The sequence below is a fragment of the Acanthisitta chloris genome, unplaced genomic scaffold (genome assembly GCF_000695815.1).
Source record: "Acanthisitta chloris isolate BGI_N310 unplaced genomic scaffold, ASM69581v1 scaffold1463, whole genome shotgun sequence".
Lineage (NCBI taxonomy): Eukaryota > Metazoa > Chordata > Aves > Passeriformes > Acanthisittidae > Acanthisitta > Acanthisitta chloris.
In genome coordinates, this window is record NW_008666328.1 from 27,853 (window position 1) to 44,273 (window position 16,421).

The following is a 16,421-nucleotide window of genomic DNA, read 5'->3' on the forward strand; positions in this document are numbered from 1 at the left end:
GCTACCAAAGTGTACATGCTTCTAAACAGCAGGAAGGCAAGAAAAAATGTCCTGTGTAGATAAAGGGAAAAGTTTAGGTAGAGATTGAAACCAACTGGTCATCCTTCGAACGCAGAAATCCAGGGAGCAGGAAGCCTGGAAGAGAACTGGTAAATCCATTGCACTGCCTGAGAGTAACAGAAGAGAAGAAGAGCACATTTAGTGTCATGGAGCTAGCTCAGTTCTTTGTACGTCGTGGTTAGCTGTAAAGATGAAAAAAAATCAGTGCTTTCAACATGGCTTTACAATGAAATAATTCAGAAACATCAAACTAGGCCACCTGAACTGTACAGTGTATCTCCAAAATTAATACACAGACTGGTTCCTCAGGTAAAGCAAATTAAAAAAAAGACTTTCAAATCCATTGCAAATGGTTGCACCCATTCAACCGAATATTTGGGAGGAAGGAAAAAAATCACCTGTGGAGTAATAAGCCTTACCAGAACCAATGGAAGCATTAGGCAAAGAAGGAAATCAATAAAACAAAGCATCATGCGACCTAAAAGGGACCAATAATACATTGTGCTCATTTAAGCAGTTCAGGATCAGTGAAAGATTAAGCAGCATCAATTTTTTAAATAAAAGTCACAAGTTTCTCTCCACATATACATACCTATTTTTAGATACTTTTAAATTTTTTTACCATATCATCAAGACACTGGATAAAATATACTATGTTGAGATAATCTATGAAAGGAGGGGTGGTTAAATCTTTATAAAGGTCTTTAAAAAGTATTGAAAAGTACTGATAAAGTCTAGCTGAGGGAAGAACTGGATCCTGCCAAGCATCCATCTAGCAAGGAAAAAGTACAAAAATTGGACAGTTTCAAAAATTTCAAAGGTTAATGATGAGATACTCCCTAAGCCTCTGTATGTGGTGTGTCTAGTGATGAGCAGAGTGATGAAGAGAACACTTAGATGTCAAATACTACAGAAGAGACAATGTTATTTAGGACAAACTAGAAAAGTCTATGAGTAGCTTCAGGATGACTGTGCAGAGCTTGATGAACTTCCAGAAAAATGGTTGGTGAAATTCCCCATCAGCAAATATATTTTAGGCAATGCAAATGAGACATTAATTTAAACTCTTCATTCACATTGCTGGGTTTTTAATTAACCTAGGAAAAATTCCTGGGGATTGCTGTGGGCTACTCACTGGAAATCTCTGTTCAAAGTGCAAGGGCAGTCTAAAAAGTAAATATGGATGTGGATGTACAGACTGAAATAGAAAATTGAAAATATTCCAGTGCTATTTCTAGAAATCAGTGTTTTGCCCCTGCTGTGGGGCATGTTTCCCAGGGCTGTTCACAGTTTTGAAATCAGCAACAGTAGAGATTAAAAGGCTTTATAAGGAAGAGATGGACACACTTTATGCAATACATACAAAAGTACTCTCTATGAAGATCTGCAGACCATTTAGCTTACAAGCTAGATATATAAAAAATTCACTGCTTACATGATTTACACACACTGAGACACCAATGTATAAAGAAGGCATTTCTACTTTGCCCATTACATCAATAAAATCCTATTTAAAAAAAAACCTTAAAGGTAAAAAATTCTAAAATTAATAAAACAGAAACCTTTTATGTACTACAAAATTTAAGTGACATATTCCTGATGTGGTTTTTTTTCCCCTAAATTTATGTATTATGTGAGAGGAAGTGCTCAGTAGAATGTGACACCCAGACATTTATCTGAATAATAAGAATAAACTATATAGGAATTAAATGGTTATATACCTTTCTTCTTCACGCCATGGACTTGAGTCTAATGAAGTAAAAAAGAAAATTTGCAATGGAAAATATACTAATTGACCAGGGACTTCTTGGTACCTTCTTCAGAAGCAGTTAATACCTATGGCTATGACACAGCATCAGGCTAGATGAACCAGATCTGACAAGGCAACCCTTCTATCTTCAAAGGAGGGACACTCTGAGTACACTGAAATTCCCAAGCTTTTATTACTGACTTCACTTAGAGTAAGTTTTCATCCCAAGTTTTTCTACTAATAAAACCACAAGGGGAGATGACCTTTCTTAATCCCAGTACTTTAAAAACCGACAGCATCTCCCTGTGCCCACTGGTAACTCAACAACATATTGGTGACTGTGACAGAGTCTCCCCCAGCAGGAAAAGGTTTCCCAGGACAGCTCTGGGTGACACCAGGCACCAGGGCCCTGAGCAGGCACAAAGCTGTTGGCTGACTCTGCTTCCAGCTGGAGATAGTGCCTGGCAATGTGTGTCTGACCTGTGCATCTCTTCAGCAGGCTTGTGATAGTGCCCCAAAGGCAGCATTCCCATGTCTAGCATTCTGGCAGCTCAACACCTTATGCAGTTTTTACTGTCTCTGAGGTCTGAGACATGTACTGCTTGACAGCTTGTAGCTGGGAGCAGCTAGGACAGCACCACATCCCAGACTGCAGAAAGGAAGAGCAGCAGCTTTTGACTTAACACAGAGCTGGGCAAGGTGCAAATCCACATGCATTTACATACATTCCCATTTTCTCTCCCTTCTAAAACCTGATTCAAGCAGAAAACTGCAGCATTCTCTTAGGATACTCCCAGAATCAAGTGGAATACCACTGGGAACTGCTTCAAAGATCTGTACTTCATGCCCAAACCAAGCTTAGACTGCCCCACGTGAGCCTGCTGGTAGCTGTTCTATTATTGAAGAGCATTGCCTGTTCCTACTGCAAATGAGCTGCCTGCACATGCACAGGAACTATCTATAGAATATACATATGGAGTGTGTGTACACACACACACAGAACCAGTTTGTGTCTGCATTTCTCTGCATATACAGATGCACACCTAGATAAACTGCACAGATTTAATTCTCAGAGCATTTTGGGGGTAAAGTTTCAGACAAAAGAAAGGAATATACCTGATAATGGTAACATGGTACTTTAATGTCTGGTTGATATCAATGCACTGAAATAAATAAATTTTTCATAAGCACTTTAGTTCATGTAGTGTTTTAGTACTTAAAATACTTTTGTTCTTTTCCAGTTCTGCTGCCATATTCACAATTTGGGGCACTGATTATCTCTGTATGAATGCATGGATGTAACAGCACAGAGAGCTATTTTGTTGTCCTCTCATTGGCTAAGTATTTATTTTATCTTCAATTGATATTAATTTATAGCTAGAGAAATAAATTGCAAAATGATGAATACAGAGAAACCAACATGGAGTGACTGTGGACTGTGACTGGTTAGGTTGGTAAATTTGATCTAAATAATGTCTATACAGTCCTCTCATCCATGGGGTCTGTGCTTATGAGAATGTATGGACAAATCTGGGAGAAAGGAAGTGATTTCTGCTGCCTCATCGAAGTTACTAATTATCTAAGACAGTACCTCAGGCTGTACTATTTAGACCTAAATATGATACCTAACTAACACTGACCTGAGGCAAAGGTTGCACATCGTTTCTTATTTGATTTTGGAAAAAATCTGCAGCACTATACACACATTAAATATTTTCAGCTGCCTCTCAGTAAGACACCAAAGCCTCTACCTTCTGTATTTCCTTAGGATCACAATACAAGTTTTCTAATAAATCATGCTAACTTAGTACTTGGTGTGATTCTCAGATACCAGTTATACCAGTTTTGTTACTGGTAACTTTCTAAACACCTTTTTTAATGTTTCACAGATTTTCATGTAGAGTTTTCAATTAGTTTGCTATTTAGTTTTCTACAATTTATTACTGGTGTTTTGAGAAATAACTAATTTATATGACTGAATCTTGAGCTAAATGTTGAGGAAATAAACCTTCCTAAAAAAACATCCATATCTCATCAGCAATACGAAATTTGAGTCTGTCTAGTACAGTGAGCTTTTACTTGAGCCTGCAATCAGCAGGTAAGACCTTCGTGCAGTCACATAACTGGACTATTTTTGCCACGAATTTGTGGTAAAAGAATAATACTTGAAAAATATTAAGGCAAGAACCCACTGCACATCTGCACCTCGAGCCTAGCTGCGGATTCCGAGCCGTTGGGTGTGCAGGGCCCCACGAGAGGGCACTGGTTTCCTTCGCACGGGAACAAACGGACAAAGTACTGCTGGTTTGGAGATATTTTGAGCAGAGTGAATACAGTTCTTTTTATTCCTGCATCACTTACGTTTTCTCTAAACAGAGAGAGAGTGGTGGCTAAGCTGAACGCATTAATAAACTAAAAGAGGTGTGCATCATCACTAGGCTGTAATCTTGAAAATAAGCCTAGTGTTTAAAATGAAATATCAAGCCCTATTCATGCTTTCTACTCGCTAATTTGAGGAATGATATTTATTAATGATTAATTCACTATTTCAAACCAAATATATGGCATCAGATTTGCCATACTTAAAAGTTAAATATATTTTTTCAATAGATCATTTAGCTTCTATTTTTAAAATTGTTTTGATAAAAAAATGGCAATAAGATGACTATGAATAGGATAAATATTAATAAAAATCTGACTGGGTTTCCTAGATTTTTAATATACTTTTGAACTTCATCTCTTCAGATGAATTTCATTTAAAGAGGAGGTTCTGTCTGTTTAATCTATATGCTCATGAACACCAGTGTGCTTTTGGGTTATCTACAAATTATGGAAGTTACACCAGGGGTCTGACAGATAGCTGGGGATCTAATTTCCTCACTTGTCTCAAGAATGAACAATCAGTGAAGTTAATCAACATTTTAACAACTGTGAGTAATATATGAGTCTGAACAGAAAGACAGATAATTTGAGTTCCAAAGGAAGCTGCAGCATTGGGGTTCCTAGAGAGAGGCAGCTCGGTGGGAGCTGCAGAGTGCTGGGGCTGCTCTGGCTGTGTGCTATCACAGCCTCGCTGACGACCAAGAGCAGCTTAACTAACACAAGGCTCTGAACGTGGCACACAGTCCTTTGTGCTGGAGATGGATGAGCTGCCCCAAACTCAAACTGGGATTCAGGTGGATCAGTACCCACCCAAACGACCTGGCACAACTGACGCAATCAAGAAGCTACTTAACCATTTCCAGTATTGTACTAGACTAAGGTGCCTTAATTCAGTATCACTCAAAAAACCCTCAACAAATTCCATTAGGGTCAGTTTAGGGCCTACTCACTACCATTTGAAAAATAAATGTACGCTTAATAGATCCAAAAACATTCTTACTCATAAAATGTTGTCCATCCTGTTTCATCACTCTTCGTTGCTAAGAGACCACTGTTTCCGTTATATGTCATTAATCCGAGCTCCAGGGTCTGTGTTGAGACTAGCTTGAGTCCACCATTAGTGCCAACAGCCAGCGTGACAATCTGATTATCCGGCATCAGTAAATGGCGGGGCATCCCACTGGCATCCCGACGCACCTTCAAGGAGTTGCCATTGTTGTCCATCACCTCCGTGACATCGTTATCGCTGCTATAGGTGAAATTGTACAAGTACTCCCCGGTAACAAGGCTGAGAGTGTACTGGTGAATCCCATCAGCATTGAAGACATACAGCTCCTGTTCTCCTGGAGATGCAGCTTCATATTGGTTAAAGGAATTAAGAATGGGCCTGTTTTTACTGACAGCCCTAATGCGGATATTTCCAAGATCAGCTATGTAGATGGTACCATCTGGGGCCACAGCTAAGGAAGATGGTGAATTTAAGATGGCATCAGTGGCATACCCATCATCCCCAGCATAGCAATTACAGTTGACATCATTTTTGCAATCACAGTCTGAAGCTGCCCCTGCAAGAAGGCATATTTCTCCATTGGTAGTTACCTGGCGTAGCCGATTAATTTTTTTTTCATCTGTCTCACTGATGTAAAGAACTCCTGTGTGTGAGATGGCAATGGCACTGGCTGATTCAAGTGCAGAATGAATAGCCAGTTTGCTAAGAGAGTAGTCTATACCAGGAACCTGGCAGTGCATGGGGCGTCCAGCAATAATGCTAACTTGATGGTTTTCTGTGATCCGTAAAATAACATTGTTCTCTAGGACATAAAGGGAGTTGTCCATGGGATTGACAGCGAGATCAGTAGGCCACTCCAGCCGTACCTATGAGTTGCACAAATTATTACTGTAAAACTCATAACTGAAAAGTACACTTCCAGTGTTTAAAATTCCATGTGTAACAACAGCAAATTAGTGAGGGGTTTATCAGCGTAAATCATGAAACCAAGTCATGAACGGCAAATATTCAAACAATGATTTTGTTTTTCGGAAATATTAAAGCTATGTGCAGTTGTAACTTTGGCTAATTGTGTTTCTGTGCAAAGAATGAATGCTACATTGTGGAAGATCTACAATAATTACAGAAAAACAGGCAATTAAGACAATAACTCCCATTATCGCAACCTTATTTCTCTACAGTTGCATAAATAACCTGCGTTAGCCACAGTAAGAAGAATGGTTCACTCATTTCAGTAACGAATCAAACATGCTATCATCTTGTGCTGCATAATGTGTTTCTTAAGTGGCCAGGCAGTCATCCAAAATAGATGCCCATCTCTTCTAAGGCAGAGAAGAAAATAAATGCAGTAAGAATCTACCTGGGTGACATCCATGCTGGAATCACAGCTGAGAGGTCGAACAGCAGTTAGGTCATTGGAGCCCAGCAGGGTTGATATAATTCCATTCTGATCCACTTTTCTAATCATAGTGGCATCAACAAAATACATGAGGCCGTACTTATCCACTGCAATTCCTGCAAATATAAAACCCAGACATCAGTGCAGCCATGAGGCTCCTGGCTTCCAGGCAGGCTTCATCTTATTGACAAGTTTACAAAATGCTGACATTTGTTCACTTCCCCTGTTCTTTACTCCCTCCCAACCTCAGCACAGGTTCTGGAACCCTTCAAGTAACTGTAGTTCTGCCAAACAAATGATATCAAGCAGGTTTATCCTTCAGGGCTTTAAAGAAAACTACAGAAACCCCCAAAGATGCCAAAGAACCAGCAGAATGCATCAGCTTGTTTCTAAATCTAAACTCTGTATAATGTATTACATAAACCCAAGTAAAATTTTCTCCTAAGTTTTACTCTCAGAAAATCGAGGCATTGCTTTCTTCATCTGAAGAATCTAATGAGGATGAAGAATTTTTAGAAATCCTTTAAAACTCCTTTAAATTTTTTGAAGAACTAGGAGGACATTATATTATTTCTGGACCTTCTTTTAATTCTTTTGACCTGTTGCAGTAAAAATATGGGAAGAACATCTGGTGTTTCCAGATGAAGACACAGGGGTTGCCAGCCTAGGAAAAAAAGGGAAGGTTCAATGCCTGTCACATTTGGAGTCCTTAGAGAGGAAAGGCACAGAATGAAAGGGTGCTCCCTCGGAGGAACAGACGGATGCTGCTGCCTGTTGGGAAGGAGGGCAGCCTTTTTCTCACGCCTTTCCTGCTTTGATTTGGCGCACTGCCTCGTCCGATTCTTGGGCTGAAAATAAAATATTGATCTAAAAATTTTGTCTTCAAGTGGTTGCAGTGCTCATCCTATTGGGCAGTGAGAGAAGATACAGCTTTATCTTCTTAACTTCTATGTATTAACTGAAACCACTGCCTACACAGAGAAACAGGACCTTCCATTTTTATACACTTTTATGATCACCTAGCTATTTTCAACCACTGAAAAACCCCAAAGATGTTTGAAACACCTGCCAAATACGCCTGATTAATTCATCCTTACAATTAAGATGAAACAACGGAGAAAAAAATCTTAAAAAGAAACACATCCCCAAATCTCTAGATCATCTCAGAAAACTTTTGTTAAAAATCAGAAACTGGAAAGGGCAAAAATCCTTTTATTTTTTCTCTGACTCTGAAGAACAAGGGGATACATACAATAGGAACTCAGAGAAAAGCCACAGCAGGCAGATTTTCTCCCCAAAGACTGTATCTCAAAGAGTAATTTGTTTCCCAGTTTACATGCTTGCTTCTTGGAGTGAGCAGTACCCTGCTAATTTGCGTTCTGTTCTCCTTTTGCAGCACTCAGTGTTGGGGTAATAAAGTTTGCTTTAACTAAACAAAGCACGAACACTTGCCAATCCACTGTAATTAAAGCCCAGAATAAAAATCACCGAGCAAGGAGTGATTTAATTGCCAGATAATTATTTCCACATCCAGCCTAGCCGCACACAGTCATTTTCTCCGGCTTCTTTTCCTACTTTACCTCGAGGGCTCATTAGGGTTGCGTCCACTGCCTTCCCTCCATCCCCACATCTGGCTTCGTCAAAGGGCAGGCACTGCTCTCCCGTCCCTGCTACCACTTCAGAGTTACCAGCTAGGTCTTTTGTGCCCATGAGGGACTTGACTTTGTATATCCGTCGACTATTGGTGTCCGATATGTACAGTGAGCCTGAAACAGGGTCCACGGCCAGATAGTATTTATGAGCGGGATTGTTGCTTTAGAGAAAAAGAAAGCATAAAACAGAAACAGCTGAGCAGTCTAGAAACTTCACAGGCTTTCAGAGCTTGGATACTCATCAGGCACAGAAAGATCTGGAAAGAAAGTCTGACACCTTCATACAGAGGTGAGGTCTGAAGGACCTAACTTGATTAGGGCCTGGTCGGTGGTCAGAGGGATTGTCATTTTAAATCTCACTCATCCTTCTACACTGAACCTTGCACAGCAGAGCCCAATAAGTCAGAGCTGCACAGCAGTCTTTCCTCTTGATCTCTTTAGCCCTTTAGATCTGCTCCAGGTCAATTCTCTCCGGCTTATCTGCTTCCCTGCTCCCTGCTACCTTGTTTAACTTCCTTTGGAGGCAGAAGTCATAGGAGTAAGATCAAAGAATCAGCTTCTGAGTTACTTAGATTATGCCACAAGATTTGTGAGGTCTTGTATAAATAGGAGGCAGAGGCATTACAAATTTATTCCTAAAGCAAATTTGTTCTCATTCATTCTTATCAAGAATCTCATTTATGGCAGATGAAGTTGGTTATAGAACTAAAACCAGAGCCCCCAAGTGTCTGACTTTAACTCCAAACCTTCTGTTATCAAAAAACTGGTCCCCAGTTTGTGATTAGAATGGGCACTCATATGGAAAGCTACTTCTCTTCTGAAATATATGTTTTTTGACAGCTTGTCACATTTTGGAACTACTTTAGCAAATCATCTGCAAATTGAGAAATGTCAATCTTTGGAAAATATGTACATTCACACACACAGAACTGCAGTGCAGAAATATTTTCAAAATCTTGCCTGGCTAGTTTAGCTCAATTTAGTTGGATTTTAAGCATGATGTGAATTTTCCAGCCTTTGGAGCCTATGGGTGAGCATAAATAAGGTCAATGGTGGTTTCAAAGCATAGAAGACAAATGAAGACAGGAAGAAAAAACATGAAGGTTACTTACCAGTAACCAGAGATATTTGCCTCCAAATATCCACACTCCTAGTTTCACGTGGCAAAAGTGCCCATCTCCAAGAGTGAGGATACACAGAGGTAAGTTATGATGGACATAAGCCATTTCTTGATCAGACTCGCTGAAACTATAAGGCCACTTTCGGCAGATGGATCATCAGCCACCAAAGGTAACTGTGGTCATGTAGTCATGACCAGATTTGGAGGAATGAGGAGGCCCCAAAATATCACTTTCTACAGTTATATTCCTCTATGCCAGTCTTTGACATGCCATGATTTTAGGTCAATAGCAGTTTGTTCTAGAACTGTAGAAAGTAGGAAGGAGATTGGTTTGATCGCAATTCGGTAGGCAGAGGCAATACCATCTGCTGAAGTCTAGGAGTGTAGAAATTAGAGATGAAGAAATACAATAAACAAAAAATACTTGGCAGGTTTATTTCATGCATGGATCTCAAAGTACTTTAAAAAGATGGGCATTGCACCCATTTTACAGAGGAGGAAACTGAGGCACAGAGAGGTTAAGTGGTGTAGACAAAGTTATGCAGGGAGACTAGTGACATGCTTGAGATTAGAGTGCGATCTCGTTATTACCCAAGTTCCTCTCCTTATCTTCAGCAGCAGACTGCACCTCTTCATTACACCCTCATCACATTCCTTCTCATCCCTCCAAAACAACACTCAATCTTCTTTGCCACATAGGAAAACAGTTCTTTCCACTTACGAGATTCCTCCAGTCTCTCATGTATCTGAGTTATACAAACACCTGCACATTTGTCATTGTTTTGAAATTCTGCTCCCTTCTTCTACCACACTTTCCCCTCACACTGAAGAACACACACTGCTGTGACACTGGTGCTGTGCCAAACTTCACAAATACCCCCAAACTTAGCTCAGGACTGCCCTGCAGTTGGTGCCTTTTGCCTGGCCATTCTGAAACATGGCACACAACCCCACTTTGGCCAAACAGGGGACCCAAGGCAGGCACAGACTGGAGCTGGGCACAGACACAGCTGCTTGCACGCAGAGCAGGGGCCTTGCTGGTCTCAGTGGTGAGCGCTGCTCACATAGTGCCCTTCTCTCTTTTTTTTGGACATGATTTTGCCAGCCTGTGCCTGCGTCCCTGAGTGAGCACACCCTTGCCTGCCTTCTGCCCTCAGCTAGCCTTGTGTCCCACGGTGACTAGGATGGGATAAAGGATGAGTCAGAGTAAAAGAAATGGCAGAACACAGGCTTATCTCCCTCTCCTCTCCTGCAGTTGTAGATCTCACCCTGCCTTTCTTCTCTGGGGTCTCCCCCAGGGTAGTTGTGCCAGGGAGTTAGTCATGAGCTTTGGTTCCAGATCAGGGAGCAGCTCACTGGAGCTGCAGACCTGTTGCATACCCCTTTCCTCTATCCTGAGCTCAGTAAGGGAACAGTTGGTGGAAGATTCTCCATGCAAATTTTTGAGGAACTTTGGCAGAAAATGACAGCTGGAAGGTGACATGCCCTCACTGTGCCCCCAAAGAACTGACCACACTATTAGCTCAAACAGGGATGTGTTTTATAAATGACCAGTCAGTATTTCTCAAACTCCATCTCAGCAATTAAAGACCTCTGCTTCTCTTTTCTCTGCACCATTGTAATCTTTTATTCGAATTACAGGAAGCCAAGGATTGTACCTTGTTTTAAAAGATTTTCTATGACACTCAGTGTTGCTCAGAGGCCTCTGCCAATAATGTCTCTGCCTCCAGCCCTCTCAAGTGAATGTGGTGGTCACCACTACCTGCAGCCTTACCCTGCTCTGTGAGGGAGCCTGGTGCCTGGCAGCAAGCAGAGGCAGGACCAGGTCATGCTCCCTGTTCTCCTCAGAGCTGCATCACAACAGTGCACAATAGCTTTTCTTTAAATTCAACCAAAAGGAGAAGCTGCCCAGAGCAAATCTCTAAGCACCAGAACAACGAACTAAGCTTAGTTGAAGCAAACAAGGAGCCTCTAACATCACCAATAATCATTAGCACATTGTGAATGAGTTCATCCAGATAGGAATACTTAGTGGTGTTAAATTTTCTATACCAAAATATATTGGTAAGGGGCAATTATACCATTTGGTCCAGACCATCTATTGCATCAACTTGTATTACAGAAACAGAAAGTATGGTTTTAAAAGGGTGATGCACAGGACACTACGGCGTAGTTTCACAGCTCTTTTTGTTCTTGCCCTTGATTTTCTCCAGGGTGAACATACTCCCTGTCCCAGGTGTGGCACGGAAGGAGGTACAAGTGTTTTCTATGCTGCTACCATCCAGAAGGCAATGAAAAATCTCTTCTCCTAACATCCAGAAAGGTTATGCCTCCCTCCTGAATCTTACAGTGACTGCATCTAGTGGTTGCATACAGCCAGCACCACAGGTTGATTATTAAATGTATTTGACAAAAGAAATATAAACTAAATTATGGCAAAGGACAGAAGGTTCAGAAAATCATTAATGACCAGAAAATGAGTTTTTGACCTATATGCAGTCATTAGTGCTTTTGTGAACCTTTCTGGCATTTGTAAAACTGCTGTTGTAGTTTACCTTGACCATTTAGACCAATTATAGACAGCAGGGAGAGGTGTTTATCTAGAAGTTAGCTTGGGGTTCATTATACTTGCATTCTACTAGAAATTTCTAATTACTGTCAGAACTTATTTGGTTGCTTTTTGACTGCATCTCATAATTGCTAAAGCTTATCATATTCATAACACACAATTAGCACATAAAAATGTTTCTATATATGGTACATGAAGAACATAACATTACACAAGAAGCACAACACAAAAAGCAAACACAATGAAGCAAACAAACCATATCAAATTATATGGGAAAGAGCTCATGTCTTACCTATGTTTAAACTCTTTATTTCTTTATAGAAAGGGAACAGAAGAAAAAAGAACAAACAGTTAGCTGAAGAATAGATGGTAAAGCAAACATAGTATTTGTTTTATTTTACAAAAGGACACAGGAGAAGATATCTCTTTTCAGCACTAGCCTTGGCTTAGTTTACAGATGAAGAGTGACTGGGAGGGATAGAGCTGCAAGCTAGTTCCCTAGTAAGATACCCCTGCCCCCACCCCCCACCCCTCATATAGAGGAAACTTTCTGGACCATTGAAAGAGTTTACACATGAAAATATGCATAGCTTGTGGGCTAGAAGAGAGACAAACTGGCAGTTCTCTGAATACAGAACTGGGTAGAGGGAAGCACTGGGCTTAGGATATTGTCTGTTGGAGGTAACCTCTTTAATCAAAATAGTTTTCCAAAGGTCTTTTTCTAAACAAATTTCTACTATGTAGCTTGTTTTCCTCCTCTCCCAGTCTCTAAAATAATTGCATAAAGCAAGTTTGGATGATCCTTGGTATCTATTTAAGCCTATCAAAACAAATGTCAGGGTGAAAAAGACCCTCTACGTGAGCAGTAAGGTACTGTACAAAGGGAGATAAACAGCATTAACTGATCCACAGTTTACTGCCCAGACACAAAGCCAAAGGAAAAGTGTCCCCTACTTCCCATGAGAAAATTACTAGATTCTCCACACCACAGTGTTTCACTGTGTTGATGTAATTTCCATTTAGGAATATCCACTGAACAAAACAGAGGTATGTGTCTCCTGAGCTGCAGCTCTCAATGCATAGCCCCCAGCTTGCAGTACCAGCGTTAAGCATGACATGCAACACGTGAGTCAAAATTCCTGGTAGCCACTCCAATCAGGCACCTTCATAAAGGACAGCACAAGGCAAATAAGCACACTGGGATATTCTGCCTTACAAAGTTACTCAAGATTTATATTGGCTTATGTGAAACTAAAATTACATCAGTTGTGAAATCTGATGTATGTGGTTGGTAATACTTGTGGACATACTTGTTGCAACGTTATCCAAACTACTTGACATGAGCTGAAGACTCTGCTCTCTTTCATATTTTAAACGACTCAGATCTTCAAACTCTTACCCGTGTAACTCAGACAGATTTTAAGATGAGCAATGAATCACAATTACAGCTATAGATGTTGTTTGCTGGAATGGACCTTAATCCCTTTAGAAGAAAGGGGGGGGGGGCAAAAGGCATAACTGTAAATCCTAAAAATCTGTGTGTCTAGTCCTTTGCAGCTGTCCAACAGCACTCACAATACACTAGTTTCACTGTTCATTGCAACAGTTATAACAGAAGCAGAAGAAACTACACTATGGAAAAGACTTTCAGAAAGGAGAAACTGGGCAACAGTAGATTAAGAAGTCCATCTTCTGTTTCTTTACTGATGTCCTTTCCCATTTTCCCTCATGTGTGATGAAAACCCAAGTTCCCTCTCAATTTCTCTGTCATAAAGAGAGAAAGCAAAGTACTCAGACTACTACTGTTGTAAACTTCAAGACAACATTTTCAAGCATCAGGTGTGCTAGGAACTTTGTCGCTGGCTGATATTAGGAAGTGAGGTGCATACAAATGCCTTATATTAAGTATCCTGATCTGAAAATGTTTCTCTTCACCCATAAAGCTATACTCCTATTTACTAGAAAGCTAAACAGAACTGAAAAAATTAGAAAAAAAAATAATTTGCATATTCTATATAATGCAGAGTTGTAGTGCATATTGATATAAATATTTATAGCAGGTCACACATCCATGCCAGCTACCTTCTGTGGTTTGCACTGAGATGCTAGCAGAAAGCACTGGATGATCCATGACTTTTTTAAAAAAATAAATATAATGAGGCAGCCTGATGGGGTATGAGGTAGGTGTCAGAGAGTGATTTCAGAGTAGAATTGGCCTGAATCAGATCTCTTTTCTCTTATATAGAATCAGAATTCACAATAGTGACATCAACAGAATGACATGAATGGAAGAGAGGTGTAAAATAGAGCTAGGCCTCCTATTCTTTAATAGTCCAATCATTTTGTGCTTTTTTCCCACTAATTAAACACTAAAAGTACAGTGGAAGCAGAGGAATTGGTTATTGGTCATATCATTAAAAAAAGACTAGTGACCTAAATTCACTCAATGCACTTCGCAGCTATATCCAATTTCCAGGAGCATTAATGCCACTGCCTGAGTGGCTGTGGAAGGGTCAGCAGACAGCAATGCACACTATTTTTCCTCATTTTTCTGCAAATACTCAATACTGCTCTAAGTGTAAGGTCCAGTTTCATGAGTTAGGGTTTGAAGCAATAGCTCTTGCCTCTCCTAGAAGAATGAAAAAAGGAGATGGAACAGAAATGGGTGAAGTGGTACACTCTACACTCATGCCTTCCCTATTAAGTGACCAAATCTTAGGGTTGGAAGGGGCCATGGGACAGGGGGACAGAGTTACAATCTTAAAAAGAGTTCTGATGATGCAAAGTGACTCTGTATGTCGACCTGAACTGCATGTGTTAACCTAGAGAAATAGACTTACAGATATAGAAAAGAAAGGGGAAAGTGAATCTAAAGCCATTGATAGGAACACCTTCCTTCTAACCTCGTGAGACTGTTACACCTTTGCTTATCAGTGTGGCTCAGTACCTAAGGGCAGTCAGTTTCATAGTTTTGAAACAAAACTAGAAGAGGTATAGCACCGAGGGGAGGTTGTATCAGTGATCACTAACGAGACAGAAGGAGATGGTTTGTAATTTTTGTACAGGTTGGTTTGTACTCTTTAATCCTTCTCTACAGTCACCGCTCTGATAAGCTACAGACTTTGAACTATGCATTTCTGTGCCCCATTTCTCCACTGGAATTTAAATAGGTTGAAAGTGACAATGTTTTACAAAATTATAAAAAGTAATGGTAAAGGCTGATTTGAGCACAGGCTACAGAAGTGAAGTGCTAAGATTAACACCTTACCTCAGCTCCAATATGCTAGTAACATTCCTGGATGGGAAGATACGCCGAATGTAGTTAAAATCTCCAACAAAGAGACTTCCATCAATACCCACTGCCAGTGCTACAGGGGCCAAAAGCTTATTTCCTTCTGCCAGACCGTTGCAGCTTGGACAGGATATGCTTCTCCGGCGCCCGTTGCCCATAATGCTGGTTATCACAGCTGGCTGCTGAGTTAGAAACTGATTTTCTCCATTGCCTTTGTGCAATATACCTAATGACAAGGAGGAGAAGAACTGGTTATTACTGCCATTCATTGCAGGGGACTTCAGGCTGTTCTCTTTTCAACAGCTGCTCTTAAGGACTGTACACTGAAATGACTCCAGCATTCGGTTTTTCAATGGTACAAAAAGAGTAAAAGGGCTTTGCAGTAGTAAAAATAAAGGTGTAATGAAGATTCAGTGTTAAAAACTACACACATACACACCCACAGACCCAGAGGCCTTTGGTGTTCATTATGAAAGAACACAGCCACACAGCTCTGGCCTGGTGCTGCAGTTTAGACTGTGTTATTAAGTGGGAAGTGACAAGATGTGTTCCTTATTTGTGGATCCTCTCATTCCAGTTTCCTGTATTATGTTTTGTTTGGAATTTCGTGCCAGCCTTATTGTTCTCTTTCCACCTCTGTCTTTCATGCTTTTTTTTTCAATGAAAAAGGAAAAATGAGAAATGGAGGCTCCAGAGAAGATGATAGCACAGAAAATGAAAAGATAGGAGAAAGATGAAGCTCCTAGAAGGGCTGCTGAGGATCAGTGATAAAAGGCAGGATGGAAGCAAGCAGTATGGATCTTTATTAGGCTTCGAGGAAATTCCTACAAGATAGGATTTATTTTCAAACTACTTGTTCAAAGAGCAGAGCCCTGCTCCAAGGAGGGAGTGGATTCTCTGACAGAGTGACCATTTTCAGTGCCATCAAAAACTGGGAAAATCTGGCTGGAAACTTTCAGCCTCATGTTCTTTTGGAAATGCAGTTGTATGGTCCTAATGTAAGTGACTCCCCACTGGTGCCAACAGTTGGTATCATGCACTATCCAAATGGCTGTCTCATCCGTGTTGGATCTGCTGCCCAGCACTGGAATTGTGCTCCAGTAGCCTGATGGTGCCTATTCTAAATGCTACTTTAGATTCATTGAGCAGCAATATACTTTGCAATTTCTTAATGCAGGGATCAGCAGG

General features: G+C 40.5%; 1 protein-coding gene across 1 annotated transcript in view; it reads right to left on the bottom strand.

The window, feature by feature from the left end:
- Window positions 1–16,421, bottom strand: part of TENM2 (teneurin transmembrane protein 2) — a gene marked incomplete at its 5' end in the record, with an annotated part of 41,788 nt that overhangs the window by 16,530 nt on the left and 8,837 nt on the right. The window contains 5 exons of the mRNA XM_009072047.1: window positions 5,193–6,067; window positions 6,562–6,716; window positions 8,181–8,413; window positions 12,234–12,254; window positions 15,210–15,459. Of these exons, the coding sequence (XP_009070295.1) occupies window positions 5,193–6,067; window positions 6,562–6,716; window positions 8,181–8,413; window positions 12,234–12,254; window positions 15,210–15,459 (1,534 nt within the window). The remainder of the gene's footprint in view (window positions 1–5,192; window positions 6,068–6,561; window positions 6,717–8,180; window positions 8,414–12,233; window positions 12,255–15,209; window positions 15,460–16,421) is intronic.